The sequence below is a fragment of the Panthera pardus genome, unplaced genomic scaffold (assembly GCF_024362965.1).
Source record: "Panthera pardus isolate Hobbes unplaced genomic scaffold, ASM2436296v1 HiC_scaffold_4, whole genome shotgun sequence".
Taxonomy (NCBI): Eukaryota; Metazoa; Chordata; class Mammalia; order Carnivora; family Felidae; genus Panthera; species Panthera pardus.
This window is the reverse complement of record NW_026526969.1, coordinates 9,671,212-9,697,904: the sequence shown is the minus strand read 5'-3', so window position 1 is coordinate 9,697,904 and position 26,693 is coordinate 9,671,212. Positions and strand designations below refer to the sequence as shown.

The 26,693-nt window shown below is 44.3% G+C and overlaps 1 protein-coding gene and 1 long non-coding RNA gene across 6 annotated transcripts in view; one reads left to right on the top strand and one right to left on the bottom strand.

Moving 5' to 3' along the window:
- TMEM225B (transmembrane protein 225B) overlaps positions 1-16,648 on the top strand; it is a 28,905-nt gene extending 12,257 nt beyond the window's left edge. Inside the window, exons 1-8 of one of the 5 annotated variants that reach the window (XM_053893810.1) lie at positions 4,026-4,246; positions 4,512-4,695; positions 6,146-6,224; positions 7,615-7,825; positions 9,269-9,485; positions 9,904-9,975; positions 10,298-10,435; positions 16,292-16,648. In XM_053893810.1, coding sequence (XP_053749785.1) covers positions 6,213-6,224; positions 7,615-7,825; positions 9,269-9,485; positions 9,904-9,975; positions 10,298-10,435; positions 16,292-16,643 — 1,002 coding nt within the window. In that variant the 5' untranslated portion in view covers positions 4,026-4,246; positions 4,512-4,695; positions 6,146-6,212 and the 3' untranslated portion in view covers positions 16,644-16,648. Of the gene's footprint in view, positions 1-4,025; positions 4,247-4,511; positions 4,696-6,145; positions 6,225-7,614; positions 7,826-9,268; positions 9,486-9,903; positions 10,047-10,297; positions 10,436-16,291 lie in introns of those variants that run through there. The other 4 variants (XM_019422674.2, XM_019422672.2, XM_019422676.2 and 1 more) reach the window with 4 other exon arrangements.
- LOC109251261 (uncharacterized) lies at positions 11,112-26,691 on the bottom strand. The gene is made up of 4 exons (XR_002073426.2): positions 26,555-26,691; positions 23,126-23,268; positions 17,567-17,648; positions 11,112-11,354 (listed from the first exon to the last, which is right to left on the bottom strand). It is a non-coding gene; the product is annotated as an uncharacterized LOC109251261 (long non-coding RNA).
- Between the last annotated feature and the right edge of the window lie 2 nt (positions 26,692-26,693).

Below are 26,693 nucleotides of genomic sequence, written 5' to 3'. Positions count from 1 at the left end.
CCTCTTACTCTACTCGGCATGTGACCCTTCTCGAGTCCCTCCCCACTCCTTTCACCACAGAATGGGCCCTTTCCTTCTGTGGGGTCTTGAGAAGCTTCAGGGATGAGGCAGGGCTTGATGAGTTGGGTTTGAAGGCTGGGCAGGATTTTTTTCTTTAAGGGTATTTATCCATTTTGAGAGAAAGAGAGAGAGAAAGCACATGTTGGGAGGGCAGAGAGTGCATGAGAGAGGGAATCTCAAGCAGGCTCCACATTGTCAGTACAGAGCCCAACGCAGGCTTGAACTCATGAACGGTAGGATCATGACCAGAGCCAAGATCAAGAGTTGGACGCTTAACTGACTGAGGTGCCCCACAGACTGGGCAGGATTCTGACTGGCAGAGAAGAATAGCAGGGAGGGGCATCTCAGGACAAAGTCATTGTGCAGGGTCATGGACCAGGCTCCAAGGGTGGAGGTGTCCGTGGAGACCAGGAAAGGAGAGCAAAGAGTTTGTCTAGCCGTATCAAAGGCACTAAAGTAGTGGGGGAGCGGCTCCTGGCTGGCTCAGTCAGTGGAGCATGCAACTCTTGATCTCAGAGTTGTTAAGTTCAGGCCCCATGTAGGGTGTAGAGATTACTTAAAAAAAAAAAAGATGTAGGAAAAAAACCCACTAAAGTGGGGCTCTGGTTCTTTGGGCACAAGTATTACTAGTGGCCAGAAAATTGACTAAGCTGTTAGACCTCAGGTGAACATGAGGGCAGCCGCTCATCCAGGTTGGCCAGGCTTTTCTCAGTCTTAGTATTGGAAGTCTCACATCTGAGAAAATGCTCAGTCCTGTGCGAACCAGGATGACTGATCACCTGAAGCCATAGTAACCCCACATCCTTGCCCATTCATGGCTCCTAGCTGCAACAGGACATAATAGAGCGGGAATTCTTAGGTAGAATACTGTATCACCTGGGGGGCTTTCAAAGTACCTCAGTCCCAATCTCAGAGATTTTATGGAATTGAGTATGACCTGGATATTGGGATTTTGCAAGTTACCAGCGAATTCTAATGTGCATTCAAGGTTGGGAACCTATATATGCAATAGGCGACAACAATGCTTCACAGGTGCTGAAAGACACAAAAAGATCACATAGGATCTGTGGCGTAGTCACTGAGGGCTAGCAAGAGGGCTGGACTGGGAGTGTGGAGCACATCAGGAGCCTATGTGAAAGGAGAGAGAAGGTGTCCCAGGTGAAGGAGCTGTGGGGCCCTGGCATTGGGAATGGAGCCAGCTAGTGGGTGGATTCCCTAAGTGCAGTAAACCAGGTCTGGGGGCTGGAGAGCAGAGGCCTGCTCACTTCCCAGTTCTGTTAACTGGTAAAACTACAGTTTGGGTTTTCCCTTGGGAACTCTAGCCCAAGGAAGCACAGAGTCTGGGGGAAGTCAGAGCTCCAGCTCATGGGGACTCCACCCCATTTTCCAACAGACAGTTATTCTTGCTTGTCCTCTACCCTGAACCTGGGAAAATATGAAAATGCTTCCAGAGGAGGCTATAACCTAAGCCTGTGCACACATTCTAAAATCTCCAGTCCTGGAGGGGGCTGGCCTGGTAGTCCTTAGCCGTGCTGTGGGCGCAGCCTTGGGCTCCCCTGAATGAGAGGTTCTTCCTGTGCTCTGTTAGAGGATGGAATCTGGGAAAGGGAAGATAGTAAGAGGAAGAGGAATTTTGGCATTGGCGCCCAAATATGGCTGCTTTAATTTACCAGAGGCCTCTCATGGCCCTTAGGATGTAACTCTACAAGACCCTTCACGTCTCTGCTCTGCCTATTGACGTCTTCAGTTCTCTGGGGGCCGCTCCTTCCAGTCATTTTGAAATTTGTTGGGTCCTTGAACACAGTATTTTTTCAAATGTAGGTCAAAGCAACTAGTGGGTCATAAATTAATTTATTGGAGTGAGTTGCAACCAGCACTGAGGGTAAAAGAAAAAAGTAAGCATGACTGGACTGGGATAGAAAGCATTTGTGTGCATTGCACGTAGCTAAGGGAAGTGAGATTTTTCCATGTGCACATGTACACATATGTGCCATGTATAGTAGTTCTTGCCGAAGAGCAGGTGAAAATCTTTGCACAATGCAATCCCCTTTTGGGGATAAGATTCCATGTAGATCCTGCCTCCTTGCAGGTCTTCCCTTGGGCTGAATTGTCCTCTGCTATCCCTGTAGTGTGCTATCCATCCTTTGTGTACTGAGCACATTTTTAAAAAAAGTGATTTATTCAGGTACCGGTCTCTGTGCTAGATGGCAAGTTCTGCGAGGGCAAGGACTGTACACACAGAACATTGAACGTCATATCTGTCATTAGAGAAAGCACTTTGATGCTGCATGGCTGAGTACTTTAGGTTACTGCTGTGGATATGTTCTTAGCCAAGTTTCTTTTTATTTTTTCCAGTTTTTTTATCTGAGAGATTTCAATATACGGAAAAGTTGAAAAATGGTATAAATGAACACGCTATATATCCTCTATGTAGATAAGTAATCATTATCACTTGTCCATACCTACTTTCTATCCATATAATTTTTTTTCTGAATTATTTGAGAGCACGCATGGACATAACCTTCACCCCTAAGTAGCATGGCATGCTTCTCCTACAAGTAAGGTTAGTCTCCTACATAATCGCATCACTTTTAACATGCTTAAGAAAAAGAATTTAATTTCCTAATAACATCTAAAATGCAGTCTATATTCAGACTTTCCCCAGTTGTCCCAAGAATGTGTTTTATAGCAATTTTATTTCTAATCAGAAAAAAAAAAACAACAACCCAGGGTCACATTGCATTTGGCTTTATGTCTCTTTAGTTTCTTTTAATCTAGAATAGTTCCTCTGCTTTTGTTTGTTCATTTGTTTGTGACAATGACTTTTGGAGGAGTCCAGAACAGTTATCCTTTAGAATTTTTCACAGAATTGGTTCCTGTTGTCCTGTGGTGGTATTTAACTTCCCTCCACCCCCCTGTATTTCCTCTAAACTGGAATGAGGTTTAGAGGCTTGATTAAACATTTTTGGCAAGAAAACCTCATAGGTCATGTCTCCATACTGTAATGCCTCCGTAGGCAACCGACGTCATATTATCCCACCCTAAGTCGTGCCGTTTATTCACCTGTTTCAGGTAGTGACTGCCAGATCTCTGCTACGTAAACGTATGTTTTCCTTTTGCAACTAGTAATTTGTAAGGACGATAAACTCTAGCACCATGCAAATAATGTATTCCCCTACAGCCTAATGTTTTTAGCAACTATCCATGATCTTCTGGGCAAGTTCTTAACCCGAGACTTTATTCATTTTCGGTATGAGGATAATAATCCCTGTCATTTGGGTTTACTGTGTAATGAGATTCAAAAGTATAACATAACAGTGCACGTGAAAATGCTGCCCTGGTCTGCCATGATTTCTCCCCTCTTCTGAAGACACCATTCCTCTTCCTTTAAGAAAGTTTTTATGTTGATCCAGATATGTAATCCACATTGCTGACTTCTCAGTGACCCTGTCTGCCTGGCCACTGTGAAGCACAGTTGACTTATCTTCTCTGGCCAGAGTGGAATGAGCATGTGACTTGAGCTAATCAGAATGCTTACTTGGGAAATTTTGAAACAAGGAGAGGGTGAGAATAGGGTGAGGAAAACCTTCTTTTCCTCCAGGATGACTAAATGTGAAGACTGGAGTCTGGAAGTGAATTGTTTCCCCTGCCACCTGGAGAATGAAAACCTATCGGGTGGAGGAGATCAGAGTTATCTGTCTGAGATGAGGGCAGAAGGTTGTGGGAAGGGGGAGGGTCTTCCTGGCCTAGCTCTGGTCCTGCCAGCTGGACCTCTGCCCCGAGCCAGCTAAGCCTGTGGAGGCTGTCTCCGGTGAACATTTACAAATTGGGTTCTGAAACTTTGAGAGATACAATCCTGAGCAGTATAGGGGCCTATCACATGCCTCTCACGTGATAGGTGACTGGGTGAATTAGTGGCCAATCCCATCTCGGTTTTGAATATGTCAGGGCCAGAGGAGAGGTGAGCAGGTGCCAGACATGATACTGACTTTTAAACATCTTAGAGTTACAAATGCATTTCCTTGGTGAAAGCAGACTCAAAGTGGGGCGGAGTGGGGGTTGTGTGTGGTGCTGCTGGTGGTTTATCCAGCTCTAAGTGTGGCCACCCCCTACCTGTCTCCCAAAGCCGGAAGTTAGTCCTGCCCTCTCTGAAGAGTCTTCCCCCAGGTTGAAACCAGCCGCCAGGGTGAGAAGTGTAGCCAGCCTTCTTAGGGGAGGGCAGAGAAGGGGAGAGGGATGGAGGGGCCGGGAGGCCTGAGGGTGATCAGGTCCATGCACAGGACAAAGGCTTGGGAGGCTGCAGGAGTGGGGTGATCAGGGATGAGGGTCTTGGAGAAGGGGAATGAACTGGCAGGCTCCTGAGGAGTCAGGGGGGCTTGTCATTGGATGGGTCATTGGACCCTTTTAGCCCTCCAACAAGAGGAGTTACTATTATTATTCCCACTTCACAGACGAGAAAACTGACACCCAAGAAGAAGTAAATTACCCAAGGACACCCTGCTGGTAATGGCAGAGCTGGAATTCGAATTCAGATCTGCCCGGCTCGAGATCACTTCCACCCCGTTTGGCGCACGGGTGCGCGAGGTCCGTTCTGCAAACAGCCCCAGAGGTCAGGTACCCCGGGCCGAGGGCCAGGTGAGTGGGCAGGTGAGGCTGCAGGGCCGATGAGCCCCCACCCTCCGCCCCAGGGCCCCGCGGGCTCCGTGGGCTCTGTCAGGAGAGGGCGCATTCTTGCTCCCGCCTCCGGGCCAACGGAAGCTCTGGACAGAGGGACAAGCTCTGGGCCAAAGGGTTGGATGAGGGGCTGGCCTAGAGGGAAGCCCTGCCGTAGAGACCCGGAAACCCCAAAGGTGCCCCAGGAGGGAGGAGAGACCACCCGGGAGGGAGCGGCAAGGTGGGCCCAAGGATTGGGGGCGCGGAGAGGGCCCCCAACACCCCTCCCACTGCCGCCTTCAGGCCACTCCCCAGGCTTTTGCGACCCACTGCGGTGGCGGGGCTGGGGGGATGATCAGAGGTGGCAGGGGTGGGGGGATGATCAGATCTGGGTCCATCGTTGTTTCCGGAAAATGTCACTGTGGCTTTGGGGCAAGGGAAGGGCCCAGGAGGCTTTTCAGCAGGAAGGAACCTCAGAGCAAACCCGGATCAATTTGCTGCCCAAGTTGCCACTAATGACTGGTGGGAAAAGGGAGTGAGGCACCCTGTGACCCTGACAGGTACCCCCACCATTCCAACCCAGATGTACTTTATGTCACCCACCTCATTCATTCCCTAGCGCGGGTCCCAGCTGACCCCGGGGTTGCACGGCCTGGCGGGGGGGGGGGGGGGGGGGGGGGGGGGGGCGGGGACAGGGGTGCATTCTGGCTGCTGCAGGGTAGCTCAGAACTGTCCCAGAGGGAGCCCAGAGTGAGAAGCCTCCACACAAGCCCTGGTTCCCAGATGCCAGTCCTCCAGGCTCCACGTAGCTAGCAGCTCTTTTACTTCCCAGTGTCACAGATCCTTTTTAAATAATAGTTAAAACACTCTGTGTAATAGTAGCTGACAGTTGTTTTTGTTTTATTTTGAATGTTTTTGGCAAAATAAAAAGTTGGCAGTTCTAAATTGCCCCCCCTCCCCTTCACTCTCCCTTTCTCACACATGCAAATGAGCTTACCTAGTAGGAAGAATTCACTGGCCACTAAACTCCAAACTAAACTGCTGGCCTGGTCAGCTGAGGTGGGAGAGGCAGCCATGTGGGATTCTGGTCCTTGCCCCAGGGCTGGCTGACTGTGGGATTCTGGACCAGTGGTGGGTCTTTCTCTCCTGCTCTGTTTCAACACTACAAAAGGATGTACAAATCCCCTGTCATATTAACAGGTCTATGGTCCTTCAAGTCTGGCCTAGATCAATGCACCCCACAAGTTGTATATCTGTGGGGCGCAGTCATCCAGGCCCAGTGCTAAGAGCTGTTCCGAAGGTCCTTCTCACTGGTGAGCAGCCGGACAGGGGGGAAGATAGGACTGGGGTATGCCTGGCCCTGAAGTAAGCCAGGCAGGGGAGAGGAAAGCATTGCACCTTGTGACGTGTTTTTGTGTCTCTCACCCTGTAGTTACCAAGAGCCTGCGAGTTCCTGTCTGTTTTCATCCCTGAATCACCCCCATTGGCCTAAGCTGGTCATGGGGCGTCCAGTAAGTGTGGAGGGAATGGATAGTGGCTGATGGCTGGGAGGGCTGTGTGCAGTGGCCAGGACCAGGCTGAGCTTCACAGGAGAGTTGGGCTTTGAGGAGGAAAGTGGGGAAGGAGGCTGGAGGAGTTGGGGATGGCTCTGGTATTCCAGGAGTAGAGGGAGACCTGTGGGCATGGGGCAGGAACAGTGTGGGTGTGGGGACTTTCAGAGAGGAAGCCTGGGAGGACAAGGAAGGCAGATGAGATGGGGACATGGAGACAGGGAGAGGCCGGCACACGCTGCATGCCAGCATGTGGTGATGGAGAATGGCTGAAATGGGGAAAACACGAAGGGTGGTTTTAGACAAATTGAGGTTGTGGGGGGGGGGGCAGGGGGCAGGCAGGACACAGACCATCGAAAGACAATGTCCAGTGTCCTCTGTCCCACCCAGAGCAGGGGGGTCAAGATGTAGTCATGACTTATACCGGACAGTTTTAGAGCTGGGACTGCTCTCCGGGCCAACCGACTCCCATCATTTGAGAGCAAAGGAGACTGGGGCCCTGAAGTTCAAGTGACTCATCAGTGAGGCCTGGAGGGTGGAGGGAGCGTCTAAAGGGGAGCTTTGGAGAGAGGGAAGGATGAAGTTGTTCAGGTGGGAACAAGAAAAAGTAGTGACAGGAAGGAGGTAAAAGCACATTGGGATGTTTCCAAACCACTCTGCCAGCACTCAAAGAGCACTCTGTGTACCTGGTTATACGCAGCGTGTTTGGGTAGGAGGTGCAGGAGGGCACCCGCACTCCACCCTCCGCCATTAGGCTGGTCCTATTTGTGGTGATCAGCAGGTCCCACAGCCTTAGAGACTCTTCTTGCCCCGGCTGCAGTTTGGGGGGTCTGCATTGGAGCCTCTCCAGGTGTTGGGCCTGAGTATGGATGTTCACACAGAATGAGGACTGGAGAGAGCAACCCCTCACACTAAGGGCTTTGCACCTCATTATCCTTATTATCTCTCTCATCATCATTCTGAAATCCCCAAAGCTCTTAACTGTTAGCTGCCTGCCAAGCTTAGTGGGGAGGGTCTTTGTAGGTGGGTGGTAGTTAACAGAACTGAGCAGTGAGAACTTTAGGGTTGGAAGGGTTTGGGGATGGCCCATTCCAACGTCCTCGTTTTATTGAGGTGGAAATTAGGGCTCAGAGAAGGGACCCTGCTTACCCAAGATCACCCAGTGACTTAGCGGCAAAAAAAAATGTTTTATGCATTTTTTTAGGTCTGCTGAAGAAGTCTGTGAGGCTGAAAGTTTATCCAGGCAAGGAAATCAACATTTCCCGAGCCTCACATATGTGCTACCGTTTGTGCAGGCATCATCTCCTTCCCTGTGTTCCACTTGAGAAGCCTTCACTTTTCCCTTGAACAGGTGATGCTGACTTTGGAGGACAAGGACATGAAGGGGTTCACGTGGGCCATAGCCCCAGCTTTGACCTCCCTGGGCTACCTGCTTATACTGCTGGTCTCCATCTTTCCCTTCTGGGTGCGGCTTGTAAACGAGGAGTCCCATGAAGTGTTTTTCAGTGGCCTGTTTGAGAACTGCTTCCATATCAAATGCTGGAAGCCTCGACCCTTATCAGGTAAGGAGGGATGGAGGTGGGGATGGGGCAGAGGGAGATGGGGCCAGTGTGGCACTTTGGGTGACAGGACAGAATTTAATAAGCCCCTAAGGGCATTTTCTGAGTCTCTACTTTTGGGGTTAGAGGAAAGTAGTGGCCAGGAGAAGGTTGATAATATCAGGTTGACCACCAGGGTCAGGAGCAAATGTGTCAGCAACAAAGTTTATTTGCGGGGTAGGGCTGGCTCCATCTAGGATGGAGGGGCGGGGGTCCTGCCCTACTCTGTGAGGCTGGATTTCAGCCTCACTTGTCAAACACCCGTCCGACTGTGGGTGGCTGCTCTACAGAGAATGTGCTCAGGCCTGAGGACCACATTTCGAAGGGAATGCACAGAAATACGAGCTCAGTGGACTGTGGATGCACTCGAGGCTGTGTTTTTATAAGGGGCTTGAGAGGGTCAGGGGGATGTCTGTCTTGGAAAGGAGGTGAACCTGGGGGATATAGGGTTCTCTCCTGATAACAGAAGAGGAGAAGCCTCTTTGGGGGAAGATGGGCCACACTGTGTGAGCTCCTTGATCTGGAATTGCTCAGCCTCGGTACTACTGACACTTTGGCTGGAAAATCTTTGTTGCGGGGCTCTCCTGTTGTTTGCAGGACAGTTAGTAGCACCCCCTGCCCTCTACGGCCCACTTGATGCCAGTAGCACCCTGTACCCTCAGTTGTGACAACCAACTTACCTCTTAGCATTGCCAAATATCCCCGGGGTGAGGAGGTGCAAACCTGCCTCCAGTTGAAAACCATTGGTTTAGCCCAAGAGTAGATTCTAGAAGTTTAGTGATACCTTTGTCTTGGGAGTTTAGTGATACGTTTGTCTTTTTGTCCCACCCCCAGCTGTCCATCTCTGCGTGCTTAGAAGACTATAAAAACTCATATTAACAGCAGCTCTTTCTGCCCACAGGGTCCTGTCCCCATGCTTTAATAAAATCATCTTTTTTGCACCAACCCCCCCCAACAAAGAAACCCTAAAAACCTCATTTTAACATGGGTCTGAATCATGCCAATAACAGGGGAATAAATCACCCTGTCATCAAGTCCCTTGCTCTGCTATTTTGGATCTATTTCATGACTTGTGTTAACTGGATAATTAAATAAGCATTCCCCACAGAGTTCAGAACATCTCAACCTCACAGGTTCTGATTTGCACCAGCCACTTATTTCAGTGTGACCAGTATTGATGGAGTTCTTCACATTTCCACATGCAACTTGTATCATTTATGTTGCTTACTAAAATGACTGTTTGTCCATCTAATTTTTTTTTCCCCATACACTTCCATGTCACAGGGAACAAGATGTTGGAACCAGAGCATTCATTGTTAGGGGCAAAGTGGAGGGGTCAGAGCTGGGGTCCCAGGCCATGCTGTGGGACTGAGGGTGGTAAGCTGGTGGGGGGGCTTCTCTTTGCAGGCTCTGCGGGGCTCTGTCCCTTGTCACGGGTCAGGTGTCCAGCTGCAGCCCAGCCTCCCCTCCCCCACAGTGTACATCATTCTCGGCCGCGTTTTCCTGCTGTCCGCAGTTGTCCTGTCTTTCCTCACCACCTTCATCCTGGTGTCCTTTGCATCTCAGCTGTTTCCGAGGACCCGGAAGCACAATTTGGTGTCAGCCTTCATCAGCTTCCTCACAGGTGTGGAACAGGCAGGCAAGCCTTGTTGTCAGGCAGGCCTCAGCCTTGGGAAGGGGCTGGGGAGGGGCCCAAAGGCAGGGAGATGGTTGGTCTCTGTGGTGTCAGGAGAGAGAATTTTTAGGGACCCTCTCACCTGTGGCCTTCTCTGAGGCAGCCTTCCCCCCCACCCCAGATCACAGTCCCTCTCTCTGAGGCTGCACAGCACCCTGTACTTCCAGCTAGCTCCACCCTCACTATGTTGGCTTGGGGTCATTTGTCTGGGGGTCTTTTTACCATAATCTCTATCCCAGTGACTGTCATAGAATCTGACACAGAATGATAATACACAAGTGAAATATGTGAGTGAAATATAAGTGTTTGTTGGATGAATGGATGGAAGACACCATCTCTGCCCTTTGGAACCTTTTGACTTTAAAAGGCTGGCCAAGGCCCTACCCTGGGAGGCTCCCATCACATGGAGGAGGTGGAACGCTCACAGTGGGAAAATCAGGTTGAATTGCACCCAAAGCATCACACCCAGAGGGCCCCGTCTGGAGTCAGCCAATGGCACAGGCACAGAGGGTACCCGGGAAAGGGATTTCTGGTTATGGGGCCTCTGGGAGGTGAGGCACATGGGCTTTGAAATGTGTTGGGAAGGAGGGCAAGACAGGCATGTGGGGTAGAGGTTATTGACTCTGAGAGGGCACAGGTGTGGGCTGGAGAAAGGAACCTCCATGTAGGAACCATACAGGCTGTAAGCCATGTGACTCTGATTAAGAGCAAAGGTGGGAACCATGTGAGGAGATCAAGAGTGCTTCCCTATGACCCTGCAGGGGCCAGTGCCTTCCTGGCCTTGTTGCTGCATGCCCTGGAGATCCAGAATCTGAGGATGAAGCCCAGCCCCCCCAAGTTCTCGGTGCAGTGGCCTTACTACGTTCTGGGCTTTGCCATCCTTCTGTTCATAGTGGCTGGTGAGTGTCCTGGGGCTGGTGCCCTTCTCCCTGCCCTCTGTCTGGATTCAGAAGCCATGGACACTCTAGAGCAACACTGTCCAAAACTGTGGTCACTAGCTACTTGTGGCCATTTCATTACTTAAAATGAAATAAATAGAAATTCAGTTTCTCGGTCATGCTAGCCACATTTCAGATGTTCAGTAACCACATTATTGTGTGTCTAGTGGCTGCCATATTGAATGGTGCAGATGCAGATATTTCCATCGTTGCAGAAAGTTCTACTCAACAGCACTGCTCTAGAGCCTCAGCCCTATATCCCGTCTTCCTCCTCTTTGACTTTGGAACCAACCTCCAGATCTCATATTCTGTCTTACAGTGTCCTGGCTCCTAAGGGTTTCTATGCCTATCTCTATCTCTATCTCGGAACCTACAATCTTATTCACCTCAGTCTCGCTTCACTCTCTTATTTTATATACCATCACCGTCTAAGTCTCAATCCTATTTAATTTTGTCCTTTTTCCTAATCTTCTTCCTACTATATTAATCTGACCCATGACATAATCTGTGTTAACTTGATTTTATTATACACTGAATATATAAAAACATTTATAATATATAAGAGGTAATTAAAAATAAACTGTGCACCCATTTCCACCATATAGTTTAAGAACTAGCCATATTTTCATGGAATCCATTGTTTGTAAGTTACACCTTTATTTTATTTACCACTGAAAGAGAAAAAAGGATGCTAGGAATAATTCTAAGGTGGTATAACTTGTAAGGCACATCCTTATTTCAGAGATGTTAAGTGAAGAAAATTGGCTTGTCTTCATTAATGAAATATGTTAGAATATTAAGAATCTTTGAAGTCCTGCCCCCTCAACCATGTGGCTCTTCCTGATCTTGTCCTCCTCTCTCCCCTCGGGAACCAATTATTCTGCAATTTATGATAATCATATTACTACACACATTTATATCCTTAATATATTACTTAGTCTTACATGTTTTAAAACTTTGTATAATCATACTATATTTATTTTTCTGGAACTTGTTATGTTTGATCAACATTGTAACCTCCATGGTAATATGAGGAACTCTTAAGGTTCATTCATTTTTACCATCTTAAGTATTTAATTGTATAACTAAGCTTGCCTGTAGAAGGAATATGGTATTTCTCTGTGGGAGAATTTTAAGCTCATGATTCAGTTTCTTAAATGACTATAGGACTATTCAGGTATTTTATTTCCTTTTGAGTTAGTTTCAGTAATTTATATATGTCTATAAGCTTATACATTTTGTTTAAAATTTGAAATTTATTGGCATAAGTTTATTCAAAATGTTTTCTTTTTTAACTCTTTACTTTGTGATGCACCTGTAGTGATGTGCTTCTTTTTTCATACCTAATTTTCTCTTTTTTCATTGGCAATTTTGTCAGAGGTTTACCATATTTTCAGTCTTTTCAAAGAACCAGGTTTAAGCTTTCTTGAACCTTCATATTTTATGTTTGTTTTCTATTGTATTAATTTTTACTTCTTATTTTGAACTTCCTTCCCTACTTCTTTTTTGCATTTATTCTGCTATTCCGTTTCCAGCTTCTTAAATCACAATCTAAACTCATGGCTTACTTCTTCTTTTCTAAGTAGACAATTAAAGCTCTAATTTCCCTGTAAGAATTGCTTTATTTGAATCTCCCATTTTCATATGTAATATTTGATGTTATTGTTCTATTTCAGACATTTTCCAGTTCCCCTTATGATATTTTGGATCCATGAAGTATTTTAAAATATACTTTTAAATTTCTAAGCATATAATTTTTTACTGTGTCTTGTGTTAATGATTTTAACTTAATTTCAATTTGATGAGAGATCATGGTCTGTATAATCGTAATGTGTTCAGATTTATTGAGACATGTTTTATAGTCTAGTTTGAGGTCCACTTTCATGTTTTATGTTGAATACAACTTTTCATTTATAAACATTAGATCAGGCTTGTTTATTATATTGTTCACATCTTGATTTAGAATTGTTCTGTTTTACTGGTGAATTGACCTTTATTTAGTCATTATGCCATGATCTTTTTTATTTCTAGAAATCCCTTTTGTTAAAGTCTGTTTTATCTGATATTACTCTAGCTATTTCTACATTCTTTAGGCTAGTATTTGCCTGTTATATATCTTTTTGATCTTTTACTTATATGTAACACATAGCTTATGATTGTATTTTTTCATCTAGTCTTACAATCTTTGTTTTTTTAAATGTTTATTTTTGAGAAAGAGAGAGAGAGAGAATGAGAATGAGAATACAAGTGGGGGACGGGCAGAGAGAAGGGGAGACACAGAAGCCGAAGCAGGCTCCAGGCTCTGAGCTCTCAGTACAGAGCCTGACTCAGGGCTCAATCTCACGAACTGTGAGATGATGACCTGAGCCAAAGTCGGGCACTTAATCCACTGAGCCACCTAGGCTCCCCCTACACTCTTTGTCTTATAACTGGAGCATTTATTATTGACTGACATTTATTGTGACTACTGATACATTTGATCCTTTTTTTTGAAGTTTATTTTATTTATTTATTTATTATTTTTTTTTTTTAAATTTTTTTTTTTAACATTTATTTATTTTTGAGACAGAGAGAGACAGAGCATGAACGGGGGAGGGGCAGAGAGAGAGGGAGACACAGAATCAGAAGCAGGCTCCAGGCTCTGGGCCATCAGCCCAGAGCCTGACGCGGGGCTCGAACTCACGGACCGCAAGATCGTGACCTGAGCTGAAGTCGGACGCTCAACCGACTGAGCCACCCAGGCGCCCCTATTTTATTTATTTTGAGAGAGAGAGAGAGAGTGAGAGTGGGAGAGGGGCAGAGAGAGAGGAAGACAGAGAATCCCAAGCAGGCTCCACACTGCCAGTGCAGATCCCAACGTGGGGCTCGATCTCAAGAACTGTGAGATTATGACCTCAGCCAATATCAAGAGTCGGACACCTGATTGACTGAGCCACCCAGGTGCCCCATATCTGTATTTTTTCTACCACCTTACCTCGTGCTTTCAATTTTTTCTGCTCCCCAGTCCCACCTCTCTTGCCTTGCTTCTAATTGATTGACTTTTATCTATACATTTCTCATTATATCCTCCCCCTCTTTAGTTTGGAAGTTATGGAATCTATTTGTATTCTTGTAGTAGTTACTCTTGACATTTTAATACGTTTACTTAACAAAGTTGGAAGTTCATCAACGCATTTATTTTCTTCATAAGTAATACAAGGTACTTCCCTCCTAATTTATATGCTATTTTGCACAATGTTTTAGTTTCTTCTGTTTTCTTTTTAGTTCTATATATTTGACAGTATTGTTACTTTATGCATTTAATATTTATTTGTTTAAATTTACCCACATATTTATCAGTTTAGATGCTCATCAAACCTCAGACCTTCTGTCTAAGGACCCTCTGTCCTTCTGCCTGAAATACATCCTTTATAATGTGTTTTAGTGAGGTTCAGTTAGAGATACACTTTCTCTCATATTTTGTTTGTATGAAATTATCTTCCTTTCATTTTTGTTTACTAAAATTAATTTTGCCATACTTACATTTTTTAGATAGTATTTTTTTAAGTTTATTTATTTATTTTGAGAGAGAGAGAATATCCCACTCTCAAACTCATGAACTGCGAAATCATGACCTGAGCCCAAATCAAGATGCTTAACCAACTGAGCCACCCAGGCGGCCTGCTGTACTTACATTTTTAAGTTGACAGTATTCTCACAGCATTCAAGATATTCTGTTATTACTTTACCACTTCCATTGTTGTTGTTAAGCTGACTCTGTAAAAATATCATTCTTTTGGGACACTTGGGTGGCTCAGTCGGTTGAGTGTCAGACTTTGGCTCAGGTCATGATCTCGAGGTTCGTGAGTTCGAGCCCCGCATCAGGCTGTCTGCTGTCAGTGCAGAGTATGCTCGGATCCTGTGTCTCCCTCTCTCTCTGCCCTTCCCCCACTCTCTCGCATGCTCTCTCTCTCTCTGTCAAAAATAAATAAACATTTAAACAATATATCATTTAAAAAAATTTTTAATGTTTGTTTATTTTTGAGAGAGAGAGAAAGAGACAGAGCACAAGTTGGGGAGGGGCAGAGAGAGAGGAAGACACAGAATTTGAAGTGGGCTCCAGGCCCCACGCTGTTAGCACAGAGCCCAGCGTGGGGCTTGAACTCATGAACTGTGAGATCATGACCTGAGCCGAAGTCAGAGGCTCAACTGACTGAGCCACCCAGGCACCCCTATATCATTCTTTCTGAGGCACTCTTTGTTTTCTGTAAGGCTTTCTTGGGCATTTTGCAGAGTGTAGATATTTGTGTTATGATTTGTGGTGTGAACTGAGTCTGAGGAGTAATGTCTTTCAGAATTTCTCAAATATTTTTATCTTCTTTCTATATTCTTTCCCTCTTTTCCAGGAAGACGTATGTTAGACTTTGTTACTGTATCCTGCGTGTGTGTCTCTCTCTCTTGCTTTCCATTTCTTTGCTTTTTTTTCCCCCCTTCTATCTCTGTCTTTCTGGGCTGTATTCTGAATAACTTATATAGATGTATCTTCAATTTAATCCATTCACTTTTTAGCTGTGTCTGATCTGCTATTTAACTTATCCATTAATTATTATTATTATTATTTTTAGTCAATCTGTTTTTATAACCAGAAGTTATATTTTTCCTTAATTCTTGTTATTTTTATACTCTTTTCTCTACTTATATTTTTAATCTATTCTATAAATATATTTTTATTATACATGTTAAACATACTTTACATTCTGTGTCTTATAAGTTTAACAACTGAAATACAAGTCTCTGTCTGTTGGCTGCTGTTTTTGCAGGCTTTTGCTTATGGCATCTTATTTCTTGGTACAGTTGTGATTTTTGACTGTGAATTATTTTCCTTGAAAAAAAATATTTTTTGGTGGAAATCGTTTGAAGCCTGTATATAAAGTATTTTCTCAAAAAGGGATCTGCATTTGTTTCTGCTTGGTGCTTATATGCACAACTAGCCTAGAATCACATAGGTATTGTGTAGTTGCAGATCCATGTAACAGCTAGCCTCTGTTTATGAGTTCTTAGTCACTCTTGGTAACTTCAAAGTTCTAGCTTTGTAGACCCTTGTTAGATTCATCTTGAGTAGGCCCTGGGCTTTTCCTCTCATTTTCTGTGTCCCAAAAGGCCCGCAGAATGGAAACTCAGGGTCACCGGAGTTGAGTGTATGTCTCCAAGGTGAAGGCTAATTGTGTGCTTGCTTAACTCTCTAGGTTCCTGTTTTCACTAGGGTTTTGTTTCTAAGAATGCCTTACTCTGATGCCAGTTTGCTGATATATTTACAAATTAGTTTTTGAAGAAAAATCTTATTTAGAATTTTTGTCATTTTTAGTGGGAGGGTATGTAGTCTGCTATATTGCTGAAAATAGAAGTTGTCCTTTATCTGAGTCTTAACCTTAATACAGCATTTACTGTTCACTCAAGATACCTCTGTTTGTTTTATGACATCAATTCTCTTCTTCCATTTTACTTTACTGAGGGTCTTGAGTTGCATCAAAAAGCCTGGGCTTTATGTTTGACCTTCCTCTCTTAAACCTCTTTTTCTTGCCTATTAATAGTTAGACAGTTGCTAAGATGCCTTCCAACACTGGCTGTGGTTCTGTGAGTTTATCCATCTATTTGTATGCCTTGTCTTGTGATGGGTCCTGTTTTCCCATCTACCTCTGTAATTCTCTACATCGGAGGGGAGAACTAGGGAAGGTGGGTGCAGACCGGAAGGGGTCACACATTAAAGGAGGGAGTGCCTGACCTCTAGGGCACGGAGAGCTCGACTCAACTCTGACCTGAACTTTCGCTGTCACCCAGGTGCCATCTGCCTCTTTCAAGAAGCAGCCTGCCTTCGCTGCCGTTTGTTGCCCAATTCCCAGAGTATCCAGGAGACCCAAGGGGTCATACACCTGGAGAATATGGAGAGTCTGGGAGGAGACCTGAGCTCAATACAAAAGGAGACACTGCTGAAGGAAGAAACAATTATCTAGTCCGGGAGAGCGTCCTCCGCCGTCGGCAGCTGTGTGAGTGCGTGTGTGGAGGCGTAAGTGGCAACCAGTTTCTGCTGCTTTTGGTGAGCTTCCTGAGTGTCAGATCTATGTTCCACTTCCCCACACTCACAGTGATTCCGTTTTGCTTGTATTTGCAATTCGTTAAAACATTTTTTTGAATTTTTCTGAGTTTCCTGAGTGGTTTTTTTTTGGGGGGGTGGGGAGGCAAGTGTTTTCAATAAAAGGACTACTGTCTTTTAATCCATACCAGCTTGGAGGACAGGAAGGGAGGAAGGAATATTACAAAATGGTCAAGTGAAGTCAGCTTTTGTAAAACAAAAACAAAACAACAAAAGCAAAAACAACAGAAGGTGTTTGAGTTAGTGACATTAATAAGAAAAAAGTGATGTCCCCAGACAAAGATGGGACTCAGTGCAGGAAACTTCCTAAGTCTGTGTTAGAGGGAAGGGTTGGGAGTGGTTAAAGGGTGAATGCTTCTCAGGATTGAGCTCCCAGATCTGGAAGTCTGAGCCTTATGTCTGTGCTCTGGAGGAAGCACAGGCAAGTTAGCCAACCAATGTGTGGGTGTTGCCTCCTCTCACTAGAGCCGGAGACCTCCTGAGGGCATCTCTAACGTGTCCCCTTTATGGTCCTCCTGGTGCTTACAGAATGGGGAGCTCTTAGCTCCCTGGTGTAGCTGGTAAGTACAAATGCCTTAGGACAATGAAGGGGATAGAACAGTGATCCAAGTCCTCTGCTGGCTTCATACCCATTTTTCATCTGAACAGTACCAATCAGCAACGCCTTCCCACTTTGCTCTCTAAAGAACACAGATATGGGAAAAGCTCTTGCAACTTAAGCAGTGCAACTTCAGAAACAAGTATGGGGAGCCGTGTATCTGGAGGGGCATGTGGTGGGCAAGGCTAGAGTCAAGTGGGCTTTGCTGTGACTGTTAGCCAGTGGCCATTAAAGGTGGACCTTGTGCCATGAACCACAGGGGCTAGTTCCTGTTCTCCAGAGGCTCACACCCCAGCAGAGAAGCCAAGACATACACACCAGAAAAATAGCCACTTAATGTTTTAGATTGTTTTTAGTTTCTTACCACATTTCTCTCCAAAAGGTATCTTGAGAGTTTCTTGCAGGGATATGGTGACAGCCTAGTTCTAGTCTGCCCACTTTTCCTCCTAGAAAACAACCCAAAAACCCATACAGGAACTATAATTATCAGTGAAACTAGGAACAGAGAAAACTTACAAACTCTAAAATATGTAATTGCAGCCCAAAGCACTAAGCCAGCAGAACCAGTATGGGAAGCTACAACTGGGAGACCAGCATGGTGAGCAAGGGGGAGTGGGTCAGAGAATACACAGAGGCCCTAGTGGTGGTAAGCTAAAAAAGCCACTAGCAAATATGAACCTTCAGATTTCTGAGAAGGACCCACCTTGAGAGGAAATGGCTATGAATAGGATAGGGAAGCAACAGGGTGGGGCACATGTGGAGGGTGGGCAGAGAAGGCACAGAAAGTGCCTGGGAGTCTATCAAAGGAAATTTTTAAGGAAGCACCACTTTTTATTTATTTATTTATTTATTTATTTATTTATTTATTTATTTATTATTTATTTTTAACCTTTATTTATTATTGAGAGACTGCGAGACACAGAGAGTGAGCAGGGGAGGGGCAGAGACAGGGGTAGGCACAGAATCTGAAGCAGTCTCCAGGCTCTGAGCTGTCAGCACCGAGCCTGATGCGTGGCTCAAACTCACAAACCATGAGATCATGATCTGAGCTGAAGTCAGAGGCTTAACTAACTGAGCCACCCAGGCACCCCAGGAAGCACCGCTTTTTAAAAAGAGAGACCACCTGGGAAGGTGGATGACAGTGTCTCTTGGTAGTGTTGGAGAATGGAAGGAAGGAAAGAGAGTGTAGTATGATCCCTCTGAACCAAGTTAGGATGTAAGAATCCGAGGAATCTTGGCTACATAGGGAACTATATATTAAAGAAAGCATCCTTCCATGTAGCAGTGGAAGAGTCCTCACACTGAGAAGTGGGGAACACTCTGCTTCTCTGACTCCCCTTCCACAGGGTACTCCTGCAAAGAGCTGGCCCAGGAAAATCAAACTCATTCAAATAAAAGAGTGAAACAGCAACATCAATACAAAGGTATTATTATTTAAAAAAAAAAAAGCACAAAGAAGGGGCACCTGGGTGGCTCAGTTGGGTAAGGATCCGACTTCAACTGTGATCTCACAGTTCGTGGGTTTGAGCCCTGTGTCGGGCTCTGTGCTGACAGCTCAGAGCCTGGAGCCTGCTTTGGATTCTGTGTCTCCCTTTCTCTCTGCCCCTCTCCTCCTCTCTCTCTCTCAAAAATAAATAAACATTAAAAAAAATTTTTTAAAGCAGAGAAGTAAAAGTCTGGATATGAAGAAAACTCCCCAGAAGTGTTGCCACAAAGTAGAGGAAAATTATAACACAATATTCCGAGATAAATGTAAACATTTAATGAAACAATTGCAGCTAGGGGGAATCAGAATTATAGGAACTCAGAGAAGAACATTCTGAGAACAGAAGGTGAGAGACAGATAACAAGGGAATATGAGAGGAGAATGGAGAGAATTCAAGAAAGAACTGGAAAAGGGAAGGAAGACTAACTTAGAAGAAGCACCAGAGAGAGGAGATACTAGAACAGTAAGAGGCGTAAAGCATAAGGGTAGTAACAGTGAAGAAAATGAAATAAAGAATGAAAAGGTTTAGCGAGAATGTGGAAGCAATGAAAGACAGATAAAGGAGATCCAAGATATGTAAAATTGGAGTCCCTGAGGAAAAACTGAAATAAAGGGACAAAACAAATATTTAAAATGAAAATTCAAGAAAATGTTTCTGAAGTAGATTTCCTTTCTATTGAAAAGTAGTAACAGTTACCTGGGACAACTGATACAAAATGATCAATTCCTTCCACGATGGCGCTGTGCTTTGTTGTTTTGTTTTTTATTGAAATACACAGTTTTTCTGGAACAAAGTGCGGCCCCATCATGGAAGACCTGGAGAGTTTTTACTTCCTTTATCCACAAACACTGGCATACGATACAAAATGTGCAAAAATGTGAATCAGAGAAAAAAATAACCAATAACCAATAGAAGCAGATGGCATGATTATCCAAACATTGGGGTTAGTGGACACAAACTTTAAAATAGCTATTATTAATAAGTTAAAGAAATTAGAAGGAGAAGGGGCGCCTGGGTGGCGCAGTCGGTTAAGCGTCCGACTTCAGCCAGGTCACGATCTCGCGGTCCGTGAGTTCGAGCCCCGCGTCGGGCTCTGGGCTGATGGCTCGGAGCCTGGAGCCTGTTTCCGATTCTGTGTCTCCCTCTCTCTCTGCTCCTCCCCCGTTCATGCTCTGTCTCTCTCTGTCCCAAAAAATAAATAAAAAACGTTGAAAAAAAAAATTAAAAAAAAAAAAAGAAATTAGAAGGAGAAAAAGCACAGAATTTTCAAAAAACAGAGAAAACTACCGAGATGCCATTTCTCCCTATGAGATTTGCCAAAGTCAAAATTTTGAGACAACACATTGTTCTGGCTATGCTGTGGGGATAATGGGCACTGGCACATGATGTGGGTGGAATGACAAAAATGGCATGATCCCAGCTGAGGGGAATCTTGCAATGTCTGCAAAGCTATGGAAGCATCACTGATGTGATTTGAAGTTTGGGTTTGAGAGCGAATGGCCAGGAAAGAATTCTTGAAACTTTTTGGTGCAAATTATTTTATTATAGCACAGAGACAGGACCCAGGGGCAGAAAGAGCTGCACTGAGATTGTGAGGAGTGGCTGATTATATACTTTTTAATTAGTGGGGGTTAGGGATAGTTTAACTCTTTAAGGAATTTGGAAGCAAGGCTTTTGGGACCTTGAGGGGCTAGCTGCTGTTAAGATAAGGTTATTCTTGGGGCAGTTGGATGGCTCAGTTGGTTGAACATCTGTCTCTTGATAGGGGTTCAGGTTGTGATCTCAAGGTTGTGGGACTGAGCCCTGCAACACTCAGCATGGAGCCTGTTTGGGATTCTCTCTCTGCCCCTCCTCCCCCTGCCCCCCACCTGCTCTCATGCACAAGTGCTCTCTCTCTCTCTCTCTCTCTGTCTCTAAGTAAATAAATAAATAAACATGAAAAAAAGATATGGTTACTCTTAGTCTTTAAAAAAAATTTTTTTTAAAGTTTATTTATTTTTGAGACAATGTGAGAGAGTGCAAGCAGCGGAGGGGTAGACAGAGGGAGACACAGAATCTGAAGCAGACTCCAGGCTGTGAGCTGTCAGCCCAGAACCCAATGGCGGGGCTGGAATTCACGAACGGTGAGATCATGACCTGAGCCGAAGTCAGACGCTTAACCAACTGAGCCACTCAGGCACCCCGGTTGCTTACTCTTAGTCTTTAATAAGACATAAACATTAAGGCATTAAGGCAGCCATGAGTTCCTTGAGGAAGGTCACATTCTACGTGTCTCTGGTATCTTATCTGAGCTTCAAGCTGTAAGGAAATTTAATTTTGGCTACTTTCTCTTGCCTTTGTTCTCCTCATCAATTAGTGCTTTAACAATCTCAATTTCATGATTTATCTAACAGATAATACCTGTACACACACTTAAAACTGACATTGGTCCAGGGTTATTAACTGCTGCATATTAATTGCAATATCGAATGAGCAACTCAAATGTCCATTACTAGGGGACATGTTAAATTCTGTTACATCCACACTAGCTTTAAAAAAATGAGGATGTCTTATGTATAGACATGGAACATTTTCTAGGAAATATTACATGATAAAAAACAAGGCATCTAATGTAGTTCCTTTTGTGTAAGAAAGGGGGAGACGATAGGGAAAAATATACCAATATTAGTATTTGCGAACTAATAAATCTTTAGATTTATTAGGGGGTAGATTAGGGAATGGGCTGGGAGGAGTGGGCAGAGGTAGGAGCAATAATTCTGTGTAACTTATATGATTTTGACTCTCAAATCATGTAAACGTTTTACCTATTCAAAAATTCATATTAAGTCTTAAAGGATAAGTGGGGTAATATAAGTAAAATATCCCAAACTGTCCATACCAGCACTTTGAACCCCTTAACCTTCATTTCTATAGTTAATGCAAAACATCCCTCACATTGGCCATTTTGTCTTGCTAAAGATAGGCCAGATTTAATTCTACCCATTTTTTTTTTTTTTTAAATTAAAGAACTGGAGAGATGAAGTATTTACTCCAATGCCAGGCCTGACACCCCAGGTCCTCTGATGTTCATTCGGTACAGGTTTTTATTTTTTTATTTTTTAAATGTTCATTTCTGAGAGAGAGAGAGAGAGAGAAAGTGAGAGAGAGAGAGAGAGAGAGAGAGAGAGAGAATGAATGAGAGGGGGAGGGGCAGCGAGGGGGACAGAGGATCCAAAGCAGGCTCTGCGCTGACAGTGGTGAGCCCCATGTGGGGCTCCAACTGAAGGGACCCTGAGATCATTGATGAGGTTTTACGGGGTGTTGGTGGAGTTTGTGGGGTCCAGAGCCGATGGCCAAGGAAGAATTCTTGAGACGTCTTTGGTGCAAAAAAGGTGATTTTATTAAAGCACACGACAGGACCGGTGGGTAGAGGAGCTGCCCTGGGACCATGAGGAGAGACTGGTTATATATTACGGTGTTGGGGGAGGTAAAGTCCAGCGGAAGTTTCCAATGAGATTTTCATATGCTAAAGAAGACTCCCAGGACACTGTGGCCCAGGTATTGTCAAGCTAAGGTTGTTTTCCCCTCTAGCAAAACATTAGCATTAAGATAGTAGGGAGTTCCTGGAGAAACATTTTACTCTGCCAGCCTCAAGTATTTGTAATGGGCTGCAGGTTATAAGGAAATTTAATTTTATCTGCCATTTCCTTTTGCCTTTGTTTCCCACGTCAATCATGACCTGAGCTGAAGTCAGAGGCTTGACTGACTGAACCACCCAGGCACCCAGTACAGGTTTTTAAATGTTTTATTTATTTATTTATTTTTATTAAAATTTTTTTCAAGTTTATCTTAAAGTTTATTTATTTATTTAGAGTGCTCTCAGAACAGGGGCAGAGAGAGAATCCCAAGGAAGCTCAGCACCGTCAGTGCAGAGCCCAATATGGGGTTCAAACTTACGAACCATGAAATCATGACCTGAGCGGAAGCCGGACACTTAACTGATTGAGCCACGCAGGTACCCCTAAATGTTTGATTTTTAAGTAAATTCTACTGCCTCTTCTGTTTCCTTTCTGTGGTAATGACCTCCCCCCCCCCCCCCCCCCCCACACACACACCCTGCCCCACCATTTCTGTAGTTCACACCCTCATTTCTTTGGTCTTTTGTCAGATAATTTCCTTCTTCTCTGCCTCTGCCCCTCTCTCTTTCTCCCTTCCTTCTTCTCTTTCCCCTTCTTTTCTCTCAGGCCCTCACAATGCTCTCAATTCATTCAGTACCATGTTCATTGCTAGGAAAAAATGCCTTCACTTGTTATGATGAGCACTGGGTATCGTATGTAAGTGATGAATCACTAAATTCGATGCCTGAAACCAATATTACACTACGCATTAGCTCACTAGAATTTAAATAAAAAATTGAAAAAAAGAAAGAAAGAAAAAATGCCATCATATTTACTCACCATCCCTGAAATCGGTCTTCTGTTTGACAATGCCATTTCCCTAGCAATCCCTTGGTTATATTCTGATCTCTCGGCCAGGAACATGAGGTTGGTTTCCTTTGTAGTTTTCAGACTAATGTTCTTAATTTTTCTTCAAAAATCTTCTGTTTAGATCATGGAAAAGAAAGGCCAGTGATGTAGATAAAAGCTCTTTCAAATATAAAAGATAATTATAAAACTGCAGTTATGAAAACAATTTGGCAGGTCCTGACAAAGGATACAGATAGATTACAGAATAGGAGTGCGAACATAGAGACAACTTTATATAGGAAAAGACAGATCCTTCAATAAATGGTGTTGAGGAAAACTTCCTAGCCATTTGGAGTATGGAAGGCAAAAAACAGAAGATTTTAAAAACAGGATGAAAGAATTTGAAATATAAAACATATAATCTTTTGCAATGCATGAAGTTCATTAAGAAAGACAAATAGGAGGGGTGCCTGGATGGCTCAGTCTATTAAGCATATGACTTGATCTCTGCTCAGGTCATGATCTCAAGGTTCCTGAGTTCGAGCTAAGCCTGGGGCTCTCTGCATTGTCAGTACAGAGCCTGCTTGGGATTCTCCCTGCCTCTGCTCCTCCTCTGCTCACGCACACATGCATGCATGCTTTCTCTCAGAATACATGAATAAATTAAAAAAAAATTTTTTTAAATAAGAAAACTGGGAAAATATTTGTAAGACATTTGAAAAAGGGCTAGGTTTCTTAATGTGCAAGAACCACATACATCAATAAGAAAGAGATAAATAACCTAACAAAAATAGAGGGAAGGATAAAAATAGCCAGTTCACAGGAAAAGAAATACAAGTAACTAATGTAGGCAGAAATAATGATTGACTTCCCTTATAATTAAGAAGTGAAAATAAAAATCGGGGCACCATTTATTTCCCTTATCAGATTGGCAAAGATGGAAAGGTTTGATAACATCCATTGTTGATGAGATTGTAGGGAAACGAACCTTATTCCCCATCATCATTGGGAATGGAAATTGGTGCAGTCTGTAAGGTAGGGTAATTCATTTGGCAACAGCCAACAAAATTCCACATGCATATAACTTTTAGACTCAGCAATTTCATGTATGGAAATTCATCCTAAGATTCATTTGCAAAAAGTGAAAGAGGAATGACATAACAATGTTCATTCTAGATTTCTGGTCAAACCTAATGCCGGAAAAAACCTAAATGTCCACCAAGAGTCTTCAGAAGTCATGGCAAATCCATGCAATGAAACACTATGCAGCTGGTAAAAAGAGCTGAGTAGATCAATATATGTAGATAAGGAAAAATAAGTTATTTAGTGAATAAAAGCAAAGTGCAGAACAGAATATAGCATGGTTCTATTTATGGAACACAAAAAGGAAAGCATTTTATGCTTAGTTTGGCTATAACATTTCTGGAAAAGTTCCTGAAACCTGCCTCATGGCCTCATCCTTGCCTCTGAGTCTTCAGTTTCTCCTTGTTGTTCTTGTTGGTTTCCATCCCTCCTTTCTGCTCAGCTTGTACTCATGGTCACTCAATGCAAACATCTCCTATCAGAACCACCATCCTCTCATATGACAAATCCCAACATTACATTAATCCACCTGTGTGTTTTAAGCAAATTTGCCCCAGATGGCGCAAACAATTGTGTGGATTGATTCTGTCACTTGTTTTGTTTTTACCTTCACTTGGGTGTGCAGTGTTACTTGACAATCTTTCCATTCACCTTACAATTTTTTCTTACATCATTCCTCACAATAGATCATTGTCCCTTGCATTCTCAGCAGGTAATATCACTGAGGAAAGAGGCCAAGAATGAACTCCTTAGACACCTCTCTAGAGTAATTTTAAAACCATCTACTTCAGGGGTCAGCAAACTACAGGCTTTGTGTCAAATCTAGCACTGGCTGTCAGCTAAACATAGTTTTGACATTTTTACAGGATTGTAAAGATGAAGAATATGTGAAAATGTGTCCAGTAAAGCCTAGGGTAGTCACTTTCTGGTCTTTCATAGAAAAAGTTTGCTAAGCCCCAACCTAGACCATCACCCATGTTTCTTTTCTTCCCAATTAGCAGGAGCCCCTTTCTCCTCTCCACAGTTGCCCTGGAAACCTGTGATCTTATCCAATCTCCCCCTGCCTCTACCAGAATGCTCTCTTCCCTGTATCTTCTCCATGGCAAGCTAAAGAAATGTTTTTGATATCACTAGGAATAGCTCAATTTTCCCAGACAGATTGAGCCAATCAGGCAGTTTCATTTGGCCCTGAGTGGCGAGGTCGTCTCCTATCTCTCAGAAGTGAGTGCATGTTAGTGGATGGAGGCTATCTGAAACTATTTCCAAGGTGGACTGAAAATGTAATTTGTAGTATAAAAGAATCTGAGATCCTGTGAGCTCAGTTGGACTTGGCCCTGGATGTGGTATAAGGTGTGGACCCAATATTATCTCTTTCCAGATGACCAGCCTGTTGTCTGCTTTTTAAATGTCCATTTTTTTTTAAAGTTTATTTATTTATTTATTTTGAGAGAGAGAGAGAGAGAGAGAGAGAGAGAGAGAGAGAGAGAGAGAGACCCCAAGCAGGCTCCACACTGTCAGTGCAGAGCCCCATGTGGGACTGGGGCTTGATCTCACAAACCGTGAGATCATGACCTGAGTCAAAATCAAGAGCTGGTGCTCAAACAACTGAGCCACCCAGGTGTCCCTAAATGTCCATTCTTATCCATATATATGGCCTTTATAATTTACTGACTTATTCCATCTTCTCTCTCGTCCTCCATATCCAATCAATCCTCAAACCTTGGCAATTTTACTTCCGCAATAAGTTTCCTATCTAATCACTCCTTGCAAGCTCTAGTCACCAACTGCCCCAGGTCTGCATCATCCTCTTTTTCCTGGACTGACTTACTCAGCCTCGTTTTACCCAACAGTCGGTCCTCTCATTTTCCACTTCCCTCCTTTCTTGCTCAGTCTTTCTCCAAGGGTTCTCAGCAGCATCTTTCTAAAATCTGTCCCTTCCCGCCTTTAAACCTTTACACGGCTTCCCGTTGCCTTTAAACTGTTCTCCGAAACACCTAGTTTAACCACCTGCACTAGTGGCTAAGATGGTGTGGGAATGCCGGCAATCCCTCCACACTCGCAGGGCTCGTCGTGCTCCCTCTGCTGGGGACACTCACCTCACTTTTTGGTCCACCCTTCAAAACTGAGCTGAGTTGCCGGCTCCTCTGGCCAACTCCCTCCTCCCAACTACTCGGGTCGAGGCCCCTCTTCTGGGAACCTATAATATTCACTGCTTCCCTCCGTCTCCCTCTGCCCCTGCGACAAAGTACGCGAATATGCACGTGGTGACCGACGGGACTACAAAGCCCCTTGAGGGAGGCTTCGTGTCCGGTAGTATGTCTGGAGGGTCCTCCTCACCGAGAAAAAGCAGGTGCAATGGCACGGAGGCTCCTAAAGGCCTGACGGCTGCGAGCCTCCTAGGGACGAGTCAGTCCGGGCGCGCGTTCAGGCACAGCCCCAGAGGACCAGCAACCACCGAGACGCACGGACCTCCGAG